Here is a 12953-nt window from a genome sequence, read left to right on the forward strand (position 1 = left end):
AAACACAATGACTTAAAGCAAGCGTTTGAGAATGTTCTGTTCGGGAAGCAGAAGTGTCAGTGTAACCGGTTTCCATGGTGATAATTGCATTCAAGCTTCCGATGTGCTGTAAGCTTTTTTTTTGGTTTAAATAGCTTCTTATTGGCATTTTTCCTTGTCCTGTTCCTTTGTCCACATATTTCTTATTTAATTAGAGACGAATAAACTCTAAACGTATTGACAATTTTTTAACGAATTATCCAGGGACTCTCTGGGCCCATTAGCTGATGTAATAGTCACTGATAAAGAAGTTTAAAATTAGGCCTGATGAATTTTAAAGCTGCTAGCCAATGTACATTTTGAAACTAGGATCCTTGGATTGGTTGGAGCGGGGTGGAGGGGGAATTTCATTCACCAGTTACCTCAGCAGATGAACAAACACCTGGTTTCGCTAGCCACCCAGATTCCCAAAGGCCAACTCTGTTAGCACTAGTAACCCAGGCGTGGAATCCTCTCCCTGTGAATGATGTTCTGTAGCTAAGTGCAGTCAAGGCACTGATTGATCACATTTTTAGATACTGGGGAAAGAAAATTAGAAGCAGGTTACTGGATCAAATGGGTTACTGGATTTGCAGCTTAGCCATGATTTTGCTGAATGCAGGAAAGCGTTGAATAAACCATTCCTTAAATTCTTGACATGAGGCACAAGCAATACATATTTCTCCCCTGTGATAACATGACAAGGACATTAATCATTAATTAAAAAGGGATTGTAGTTTCTGTACCGACATTGCCTATGACTTTTGTTTAAAATGTTGCTGGGCATCTTTCTGCCTGGATTTCTGATGTGGGACGTGTGGAGATTTGACAGAGTAGCCTGGATATAGTCAGGATGGACTCAGTACTTCTAACTGTAGGATGTCTGATACCAGAGGGAAAAGATGTCACTGTTTACTGCAGATCAGCTAAGAGCAAAGGCAGTGAGTAGAGCAACAGCTACAAACGTCAGGGCAGTTTCATTCCTTGGTTATGTAAACCCTTTTTAAGGTTGAGGTAATAAGGCCCAGATACTAGACACAAGTGATTATGTAGATGCTGGAAATCTTGGGCAACACACACAAAATGCTGGAGGAACTCAGCAGGCCAGGCAGTGTCTATGGAGGGGAATAAACAGTCGGCGTTTCAGACTGAACCCCTTCATCAGGATAGGAGGGGAGAAGAGTCCAGAATAAGAAGGTGGGAGGAAGAGGCGACAGAGTACAAGCTGGCATTTGAAACCAGGTGAGGCGGAAGGCTGATTTCTTCTTCATCCCTTCACTTCTTCCACCGATCACCTTTCTATTTCCTCATTTGGATCTTCCCTCTCACCCCTTCTCTTCTCCTCACCAGCCCATCACCTTTCTCTAGATCCCATCCTACTTCCCTTTCTTCCAATGTCCACTGTCCTCTCCTATTAGATTCCTTTTTCTCCAGCTGTTCACCTCTCCACCTATCACCTCCCAGCTTCTTACTTCAAGCCCTCCTCCCCCACTCATCCATCTTCCCCCTCACCTGCCAGCTTCTACTCCTTCCACTCCCCCCCCCCCCCAACCTTCTTTCGTGGCTTTGTCTCCCTTTGCAGCCCCAAAGAAGGGTCTTGGCCCAAAGCCAACTGTTTATTCCCCTCCATGGATGCTGCCTGGCCTGCTGAGATCCTCCAGCATTTTGTGTGCATAGCTGTGGTTAGGGCGTTGGACCAGCGATCTGAAGGTTGTGGGTTCGAGCCTTGGGTGGGGCAGCGTGTGTGTCCTTGAGCAAGGCACTTAACCACACAATGCTCCAGTCTCCCCAGCTGAGAATGGGTACCAGCAAAAAATGCTGGGGATTAACCTCGCTAAAGACTGGCATCCTATCCGGGGGGGGGCGGGGGGGAGGAGGTGGAGTCTCATACTCTCAGTCGCTTCACACCACGGAAACCGACATAAGCACTGGCCTGATGGGCTACAAGGCTTGTGACAGACTTTAATCTTTTAATAGCTCAAGATCCAGATACTGCCCTTTGTTTGTTTGTGCTGTAGGACTCCTGAGGCAGTTATCTTCAGTTCTCTCCTGGATAACATGTTTGAATGTAAATCACATTGAAGACAAAGTTTGGGATGAAATCTATAATCAAATAGCATCATGCTGTTGATCACTGGGATTATATAGGCTCCCATTCAAGAACTGTAAAGTAATGGACAGGAGTCATAATACAGCATAGTTCAACGCTTGTTGATAGGGCACCCAAAATTATAGTACCAGTTTTAATAAATGACTTTATAAACATAGCTATTGGCTTATTTATTGAAAGATAAATGATAACAGATTTGTGGAGATAAAATCTATGCTTTGAAGTCCTGTTAGGCAAAGGTATTCAGCCAAGACTTTTACCACAGCTTTGAATATGCAGCTCACCTCAAGCCCTTTGATCCAATCTTTTTCCAGCAATGGGGATTCTGTGATTGACGGTATGCACTAATTATCAGTAGTGGCTCTGCATAACGATAGAACGGCAAAGGTTCTGAGCAGCATTTAATTTAAAAAAAAGGTATGAAGACTTTTAAAGTAATAAGCCAGGTGCCTGCTTTTAACCATTTGAGGGATTCTGTTACCATCTTACATCTCTCACAGAGGGTAAGTATTCAAATTCTTTCTCGTTCTGTTTCCAGCCTGATCAGAGATCCGAACGGGGCTCGAAAGTGAAAGCTTTTGTGTGACAGGGCTTGGGAAAAGAGGGAAGAATTAAAACCTTTTGTGCCACTGTTAACAGAAGAAATTCTGTATGCTTATGCCTACAAAATGGACAGAAGTGGGGTGAGAGCAAGAGCTGGGAGAACGACAAGTGGAATCAGCAAGGGGTCCTTTTCCTAATTCAAGTATATTAAGTCCTCATGAGAAGTGTTGGTGAATAACACTGGGTAGTGAACAACGAGATTGCTCCCCAGCTTGGGCTATGCTCCAATTCCACTTTGGGATGCAATGTTGAAGGGGGGGAGGGGAGGGAAGAAGCATTTTAAACCCGACTTGATCTTTGACCTTGGAACTTAATCCTAACCATGCACACACGCGGCGACGTGGTGGTGTAATTGTTAGTGCAATCACTTAACAACGCCTGCGATTACTGATCATATGCGATTCTAGCTGCTGTCTGTCAGGAACTTATATATTCTCCCTGTGACAGCGTGGGTTTCCTTTGGGTCCTCCAGTTCCGTCCCTCATTCCAAACACATTTGGGTTAGGGTTAGCGAGTTGTGGGCATGCTATCTTGGTGCTGGAAGCATGGCAATACTTACTGGCAGCCTCCAGCACAATCCTCGGACTGTGTTGGTTGTTGACACAAAGTGAACCATTTCACCATATACATGTGACAAATAAAGATAATCTTTAAAACCCATCATGTAGAAAGCGGGACCAGAAAGGGATTCTGTTCCTGATTACTGTATATTAAGCCCTCATGGAAATTATTGGTGGATAGCACTGGGAGACTGCTCCCTGGCAGAACAATGCTCCAATTTCAACATGGGATGAAATATTGAGGGGGGGGGGATATGTGGAGGAAAAGACATTTTGAAACTAGACTTGATCATTTCACCTCGGGAACTGAATCCTAACCACACGTGCCTCTTTCCGCAACAGGGCTGTTCCTCACCAATTGTGGTCAAGTTTGCCGACACTCAGAAGGACAAGGAACAAAGGCGCCTACAGCAGCAGCTGGCTCAGCAGATGCAGCAGCTGAACACAGCTACCTGGGGAAACCTCACCGGGCTCGGAGCCCTGGGGCCACAGTACCTGGCTGTAAGTGGTCAATGGGGATCCAAGAACGGTGGCGAAATTGGAACAAAAGAAGTTTTCGTACCCCAAAACATGCATACAGTCAGTCTTTTTTATTTCTTTCTATCTTTCTTTCTTGATGCAGCTTAACTGGGCATATGAACTGGATGTCAGTGGGTTTATCTCCCTCAGGGAATGGAGGGGTGGAGGAGACTTGATAACCTCAGTACAGCTGGAGAAATATTTACTATTACCACCGACTTCATGGTTTTGCATAGAACACTCTTAAATTGCATTTCCAATGTGTAGTTTCCAGTAATCCCAGTAATTACTGTAGTTCTGGATCTCAACAGGAGATCTAAGAATCTAGTCCAATCCAATTACAAAAAATTATTGAGATATTCCCACCAATGTTTCCTGCTTCTAAAGAGTTAAAAGTAATGACCTGTATTTATGTGACTCCCTGCAACGTCTCAGGATGTCCAGATAATGTTTTTTTTAAATAGGCCGTGCCCGTTACCATGCTGTATCTCTAAATTTGAAAAAAAGGTTTTCTTTAGTAACTTGATCATAGAAAAATCCCACAAGCAACAACGTGTTCAGTTGTTTCTGAGGTGGAAATCCTAGCCATGACACTGGAGAGAAATCTCTTCTCTTCAAAATAACTCAGCTCAGAAATCAGGCATGACCTCAATCAATTATGTCGTTTGTGGACAGTATCTTCAACAATGTTGATCTCCCTCGGCACTCCAGAGCTCTCAGACTGGTTTGTAGGCTCGAATCTTTGCAACAGCACTTGAACCCACATTAGACTCAGGTGGGCTAGCTGCCGCTGAACCTTAGCTAACAGAGCAAACTGAGCAACATGCACAAAGTGCTGGAGAAACTTCGGAGAGGAATAAGCAGTTGACATTTGGGCTGAGACCTTTCATCAGGACTGGAAAGGAAAAGGGAAGAAGCCTTAATAGGAAGATGGGGCAGGGTGGAGGGGAAGCGATGCAAGCTGGCAGGTGGTAGGTGAGACCAGGTGAAGGGGAAGGTGGGTTAGTGAGGGAGGGGGTGTGGAAAAGCTAGAAGGTGGAAAAGGCAAAAGGACTGAAGAAGACAGAATCTAATAGGAGAGGACAGTGCACCATGGAAGAAAGGGAAGGAGGAGGGGAACTAGAGATAGGTGATGCGCAGGTGAGAAGAAGAGAAGGGGTGAGAGGCTAACCAGAATGAGGAATGGAAAAAGAGAGGTGGAGGGAAGAGGGACACATTGATGAACTTTCCTCCTTGGGTAATCCTGGCTTGCAGTGAATGGAAATTCTCATGTCATGTTTTAAAGGGGCTTGATCTCAGTCCAAAATGAGCCCATTTACCTCCAATAGATGTTTATTCTAGATCCTGTAGCTTATCTTCCAAGTCAAAAGCCATTCTTAATTCATCATTGCTTCGTTGTTTCCGTGTCCAAACACTGAAACAATTTACCCAATGGCTCTGTGGGAATCTTCACCAGAAGAACTGTACCTTCTCAAACGCAATTGAGTAAATACTGGTCTTCCCAGTAATCCCTTTGTCACCTAAATGACTGAAAAGGAAATGAATTGAGCAGAGCTGACTCCAATTATTCACAAGCTCAAGTTCAAGTTTAATTGTCATTCAACCACACATGAATACAGCCAAATAAAGTGTTCTTCGGGGCCAAGGTGTGAAACACAGTACCAACGGTCATACAGAGCACAAGGCACATAGAGCACAGATAAAACAGCAGGCACATATAAGATGTCAGTAAAATACAGTCACTCAAAAAATATACAGGTCAAGACCCTGAGTCCATTAAAGTTGCAGCAGTCTGAGTCAAACACAATAGAGCTTGTCTTCTGCCGAGTGAACACCAGGGGGCAGCACTGACTCCAGCTTGGATGCCACGCCAAGCCACACCATCCCTGGCACTCCGGTGGAGCCTACCTGCTCCAGCACCTCTCCTGGGTGGCTGTAAACAGGCAGCTCTGCGACTTGAGGTCTAGTCCCCACTACGACCGAGGCCATGCAGCTTGGCCACTGTCTGCCAGTAAATCAGTGAATTGGACGAGGCATGTCCAACAGGGTGTAACGATCACAAGTAAAGCAGCTAAAACGATCACTCACTAATAGACTGGATACCACCTTAGTGTACCTACTCCTCCCAACGCCTCTCTGATGCAGGCAGTAGCAAGATTTGCACCATCTAGTTCCTTCGGTTTCTCCGCCAACGAGCCAACTCACTAATGGGGGTAAACCTGCAGTATTTTTAAGTTCTTAATGTCCAGCAGGGCCATGTGATCATTAAAAAAAATTTTTTTTAAAAGACAGTAACACCTTTGGTTGGTCACCATCATACTGGAAGTTTAACGTAGAAAGTTGTTGAGGGAAAGAGGAGTAATTATTTCAGACGCTGAACCCCTCACTCTGCAGACCAACCCTTTCAGTACTTCAAAAGGTTTTACCAGGCTGTGATGAATTCTGTCTGTCTCTGAAGTCGTATAATTCACTTTTCTTTCCCCTTCTGGGCAGTGCTTTCATTCTCCCATTGAGATGTGCAGGTTAAGAGTGTTCATGTCTTTTCACAGCTGTGCAGTGGGAGAAGTCGCCCTCCGAGTGGGAGCAAGTCTAACAGAAAGTGGGAGCTTGTTAAATGTTTTAGAAGCCGCTATATGAAATAACAAAAGGCACTCAAATTAAGTTTGCTTGGCCGACTATATAAATTTAAACTGTGTTGCTACTGTTTAAACTTTACATCAGAGTGTTATTTCATTTTCACCGGCTCTAAGTTTGGGACAATTTTGTTAATTGGTTTAGCCATTTTTGTAACTCTTTTCACATTTCAAGTCAATGTACAGGTATTGTTTTCTTCCAGTTGATGCAAATGAATGAGGAATACAGCCAGTGCCCTGACCCTACTTTGGAAATGGCCCATTTGCCATTCACATTATTCACTCTAATGGAAGTAGACCCGCCCTGTATGAGAATGCTATACAGCTATGGTAATAGTGACTTTCGGGCTTGCCCCAAGAGATACTGTGTCAGCCTTCATGCAGAAAATTTAATAGCATGTCACAGGAAATAATAGTTTGCACTTTCTCAGCAGGACCAGTAGGTAGTCATGTTAAAAACGATCTTCTGTCCTCTGGGACTGGTTGCCAGTGTACCATTTAATAAGACCATAAGACATGGGAGCAGAATGAAGCCATTCAGCCCATTGAGTCTGCTCCACCATTCCATCATGGTTGTTTTATTATTCCTCTCAACCACATTCTCCTGCTTTCTCCCTGTAACCGTTGACGCCTTACGACTCAAGAACTGTTAATCTTAATCTGCTATGCCAGGAGGCTTTGATGTCAAGGTTATTCCTGATCAGGTTTCTCAGGCAAATGCAAAGCAGAAATTGAAGATATCCTTACCACCTTCTCGCACCACCACTCGCTCTACACCCCCACAATTATCATGCCTCGTTCTGTTTCCTTGATCCTTCCCTCTGCTCCTGACTGTTCACCATTAGGCTTGTGATCTGGGCTCACGGTGACTGTGAAGCAAGCAATCTCGCTGGCAGGTGTCTAATCTGAAGCTGGAGCCTGAAGAGCTCCTGACATCTTTCCAGTGACAACCCCGTCTGTTCTATAGAAATCCACGGCGAAATTATCCTCTGACTGCTGCTGACAGTACTGCAGCAACATCTGCTGCCTTGCAGTATCCCCCAGTGCCATGGCAACACTCTGAAAAATGTGCTGACACCAGCAACACCCCGCAGCTTACTCCAGTAGCAAATGGAGTTGCTCCACATGACACCATTTTGCTTCAATTCATGTCAAGTTGCTCATTGTGCTGTGCGTACACAGCTGCATGATGCAACAGCGAACTTAAAGAAGGATTCTGTTGAGTAGTTTTTTCAAGATGGAAATAAGTTCAAATACAGCTCAGACTCTCGGCCACATTGTTTGCTGTGTTGCTGATTCAGTCTGGATTTGTGTGTGTGTCTGTCTGAGTGTGTGTCTCTGTGAATGTGTGTGTGTGTGTGTGTATATGTATGTATGTAGGGTGCTCAGTCCCTTATATCTACTCTGCAGTTTAACAAAGTCATGACAGATCTTTGTTCTCAGCATCACTTCCCTGCACACACCTTGTTCCCATCGTAATTAAAAACCTGTCTATCTCTGAATGAATAAGCTAGTGGGTAAACCTTCACGGCTTCTTAGGTAAAAAGGTTCAAAGATTCACAAACCTCGTTGAAAAAGTCTTGCCATGAATGACCATCCCCTTATTTTGAGACAATGGTCCTTGGTTTTGGGCACCCTGACTGAGAAACTACATATCTATGCTAGCAAACCCCTTAAAAATGTTGTACAATTCAGTGATTCTTATACTTTTTAAACCAATAATAGTCTGGGTCCAATGTGTCTATTCAGTTCTCATATGATAAAGCTGCCATCCCAACCTTCCCTACAAGTATAGCCTTCCTGCGGTTGGGAGACCAGCCTGCCACACAGCATTCCAGATGCAGTCTCACTAGGACTCTGTATGATTGGAGCAAAATATCTTGCACTCAGGTCTCTTTGTAGCAAAGGCCAACATACAGTTTGCTTTTCCAGTTGCTTGCTGCACTGACATGTTAACTTACAGGCCCTCGGAACACCAACACACTTAAATCTCACATCATTTAAGAAATACTTTGCCTCCCTGTTTTCCTTCTGCAATAGTCAACAATCTCATATTTTCCACATTATATTCCATCTACCCTGCATTTACCAAGGACTGAAGGCCCAGAGGTTTTGTGTGTGTGTGGGGGGGGGGGGGGGGGTACGCATTAGGAAGAGACCCGTTGTTTTATTTTGTGTTTTTTGTGTTGTTGCTGTTTGTGTGTTGTTCTGTTGAACGTTGTGAGCATTCTGTGTTGACACAGGAATGTGTGGTAACAATTGCGAGCTGCCCCCAGCACATCCTTGGGTTTGTTGGTTGTTAACGTAAACAACACCCAGCATATTGTATGTTTCAATGTAGGTGTGATAATTGAACCTGAATGTGAAACTGAACTGGTCCATTTCCTTTGAAGTCTCGCTGGATACACTTCACAGCTCACATTGCCACTCAGTTTTGTACAGTTGACAAACTTAGATGTATCACACTTGATCCCTCATTCAAACCATCCATCGAACCAGCGCCAAACCTGCAACATTGGGGGTCTGCTTTGTCAAGCACCTTTGCTCCATACCCAAAAAGTGGATCTTCCCATTGGCCAAGCATTTTAATTCCCATTCCCATATCTACTCTGACATGTTGGCCCATGGTCTCCTCTTCTTCCATGATGAAGCCACTTTTGGAGTGGAAGAGCAACACCTTGTATTCCATCTGATGGCATGAACATTGATTTATCATAAGACCATAAGACATAGGAGCAGAATTACGCCATCTAGCCCATCGACTTTGCTCCGCCATTCAATCTTGGCTGATCCTTTTTTCTTCTCCTCCTCAACCTCAGATCCCGGCCTTCTCCCTGTAACCTTTGACGCCATGTCCAATCAAGAACCTATCAATCTCTGCCTTAAATACACCCAACGACCTGGCCTCCACAGCTGCATGTGGCAACAAATTCCACAAATTCATCACCCATTGGCTAAAGAAATTTCTCAGCATCTCTGTTTTGAAAGGGCACCCCTCTATCCTGAGGCTGTTCCCTCTTGTCCTAGACTCTCCCACCATGGGAAACATCCTTTCCACATCTACTCTGTCTAGGCTTTTCAACATTTGAAAGGTTTCAATGAAATCCCCCCTCATCTTTCTGAATTCCAGTTAGTACAGACCCAGAGCCATCAAACGTTCCTTGTATGATAACCCTTTCATTCCTGAAATCATCCTTGTGAGCCTCCTCTGGACCCTCTCCAATGCAAGCACATCTTTTCTAAGATGAGGGGCACACAACTGTTCACAGTTCTCAAGGTGAGGCCTCGCCAGTGCCTTATAAAGCCTCAGCATCACATCCCTGCTCTTGTACTCTAGACCTTTGGAAATGAATGCTAACATGGCATTTGCCTTCTTCACCACTGACTCAACCTGCAAGTTAACCTTTAGGGTGATCTGCACAAGGACTCCCAAGTCCCTTTGCATCTCAGATTCATGGATTTTCTCCCCATTTAGAAAATAGTCCACACATTCATTTCTACTACCAAAGTGCATGACCATGCATTTTCCAACATTGTACTTCATTTGCCACTTTCTTGCCCATTCTCCTAATCTGCCAAAGTCCTTCTGCATTCTACCTGTTTCCTCAATATTACCTGCCCCTCCAGCAATCTTTGTATCATCTGTAAACTTGGCAACAAAGCCATCTATTCCATCATCTAAATCATTTATTACAGCATAAACAGAAGTGGTTCCAAAACCAACCCCTGCGAACACCACTAGTCACTGGCAGCCAACCAGAAAAAGATCCTTTTATTCCATTTGCTCCCTCCTACCAATCAGCCAATGCCCTAACCATGTTAGTAACTTTCCCATAATACCATGGGCTCTTAACTTGATAAACAGCCTCATGTGCGGCACCTTGTCAAAGGCCTTCTGAAAGTCCAAATATACCACATCTACTGCATCCCCTTTATCTATCCTACGTGTAATCACCTCAAAGAATTCCAACAGGTTCATCAAGCAGGATTTTCCCTGAAGGAAACCATGCTGGCTTTGTACTATCTTGTCCTGTGTCACCAGGTACTCCATCACCTCATCCTTAACAATTGACTCTTAACATCTTCCCAACCACTGAGGTTAGGCTAACTGGTCTATAATTTCCTTTCTGCTGCCTTCCTTCTTTCTTAAAGAGTGGAGTGACATTTGTGATTATCCTTCCAGTAATTTCTTTTTCTCTCGCCCTTCCCTCTTCTTTTCCTCACTTTGGCCCCTTCCCTCTTCTCCTCACTTGTCTATCAGCTCTCCCTGGGTCCCTCTCTCCCTTTGTCCACTCTCTTCTCCTATCAGATTCTTTCTCCTCCAGCCCTTTGCCTTTTCCACCTATCACCTCACAGCTTCTTGCTTCACCCCCATTCCCTGTCCACCTGGCTTCACCAATCACTTTCTTGCTTGTCCTCATTCCCCTCCCCCCACCTTTTTATTCTGGCATCTTCTTTCCTTTCCAGTCCTGATGTCCCGAAATATCAACTGTTTATTCATTTCCATATATGCTGCTTGCTCTGCTGAGTTCCTCCTGCATTTTGTGTGTGAAGCCCTGCCACAGCCCATTTATCACAATCAACCAACTCAAAAATTATTTTCTTCTTCCTGATCTCAGTTTTTGTTCTATTAATAAATCCTCAGATATAGGTAAATATCTTTTCATATTAAGTATGTGTACAAATCATAAAGGTTGCATGTATCTATAAAGTATCTTTAGATGAATATACACCTGTGTATTTGATGGCCTGTGAATAATGGTGTATGTTTGTGTGAATGTATGGATACAGATATATATATATCTCTCTGTGTATATCAATTCTCATGTCAGTACAAGTTTATAAAAGTCTTTGGAGGTTTACGTTTGTATGATGCATACATCTGTGTGGATAAAATGTAGCTAATCTGCATGGATCTATGTGTCTGCAAGTTTCCTCCATAATTCATGTCCCAGAGCTTGATTAACATTAAAAAAAAGGTTAGCTTTATTTGTGACACGTTCATTGAAACCAGAAGCCCTGAATGAACCACGAGATCCGTAGTCTGCTGAGGGCCAAATCTGTGGCAGTCAGGTCTGGTGATCAAGTAAGATACAATGGGTCCAGGTATGACCTCTGAAAAGCCATTTCAGGAGTGAAATGGCAATTCCAGACTAAGCTGAATCACTGGAGAATGCTCAACAGCTGTGGCAGGGTTTGAATGCTATTACCTCTTACAAAGTGAATCCAAACGACAGAGGTGGACTCGAGGCTTCCCTACCAGATGAGCTCAGTGCCTTCTGTGCTTGCTTTGATCATCAAAACATGGAAGAACCTTCACGCATTCCCACAGTCTCCGATGACCCTGTGATTTCAATCTCTAAGGCCAATGTGAGAGCATCTTTCAGGAGGATGAACCCAAGGAAAACATCTGGTGCAGATGGGGTACCTGACTGTGCTAATCAGTTGGCTGGAGTGTTCACTGATGACCTTAACCTCTCACTTCGGCAGTCTGAGGTACCCAACTGCTTCAATCGGGTTTCAGTTATGTTGGTGCCTAAGAAGAACATGGTAACCTGCCTCAATGACTATCTTCCTGTAGCATTTGTATCCACTGTGATGAAGTGCGATGAAACATATCAACTTCCGCCTGAGGAGCGACTTCGATCCTCTCCAGTTTGTCTACCATCACAACAGGTCAACAGCAGATTCCACTTCATTGCCTTCTCACTCAACCCTGGTACACGTGGACCATGAAAGTGCATATATCAGGGTGCTCTTCATTGAATACATCTCTGCATTGAACACAAAAAACTACTTGAAACTAATCGATAAGTTTCAAAACCTGGGCCTTAATATCTCCTTGTGAAACTGGATCCTCGATTTCCTCACTTACAGACCTCAGTCAGTTCAGATTGGCAACAACACCTACTCCACAACACCATCAACGCAGGTGCTCCACAAGGCTGTGTGCTTAGCTCCCTGCTCTACTTGCTTTGTACTTGTGACTGTGAGGCTAAGCACAGCTCCAATGCCATTTTTCTGTTGTTGGCCGAATCAAAGGTGGTGATGAATCAGCCTATAGCAGGGAGAGTGAAAACCTGGCTGAGTGGCGCCACAACAACCTCTCACTCAATGTCAGCAAGGCAAAGGAGGTAACTATTGACTTCAGGAGGAGGAAACCAGAGGTCCACGAGCCAGTCGTCATCGGAGCATCAGAGGTGGAGAGGGTCAGCAACTTTAAATTCCTCGGTGATATCATTTCAGAGGATCTGTCTTGGGTCCAGCACATAAATGCCATTACAAAGCAAGCACTGCAGTGCCTCTACTTTCTTAGAAGTTTGTGAAGGTTTGACATGCTTCCTAAAATGTTGACAAACTTCTATAGATGTGTGGTGGGGAGTATATTGATGAGTGGCATCATGGCCTGCTATGCAAACACCAATGCCCTTGAGTTGAAATACCCACACAAGGTAGCGAACACAGCACAGTCCATCACGGTAAAGCCCTCCCACCATGGATCGCTGTGCT

At 44.3% G+C, this 12953-nt stretch overlaps 1 protein-coding gene across 16 annotated transcripts in view; it reads left to right on the plus strand.

The window, feature by feature from the left end:
• celf2 (cugbp, Elav-like family member 2) overlaps window positions 1-12953 on the plus strand; it is an 809970-nt gene that overhangs the window by 740706 nt on the left and 56311 nt on the right. For 13 of the 16 annotated variants that reach the window (XM_072241427.1, XM_072241413.1, XM_072241419.1 and 10 more), the window contains one exon: window positions 3634-3870. In XM_072241427.1, coding sequence (XP_072097528.1) covers window positions 3634-3870 — 237 coding nt within the window. The remainder of the gene's footprint in view (window positions 1-3633; window positions 3871-12953) is intronic. The other 3 variants (XM_072241418.1, XM_072241428.1, XM_072241420.1) reach the window with 1 other exon arrangement.

Source organism: Mobula birostris, chromosome 23 (genome assembly GCF_030028105.1).
Source record: "Mobula birostris isolate sMobBir1 chromosome 23, sMobBir1.hap1, whole genome shotgun sequence".
In the NCBI taxonomy this organism is placed as follows: Eukaryota; Metazoa; Chordata; class Chondrichthyes; order Myliobatiformes; family Myliobatidae; genus Mobula; species Mobula birostris.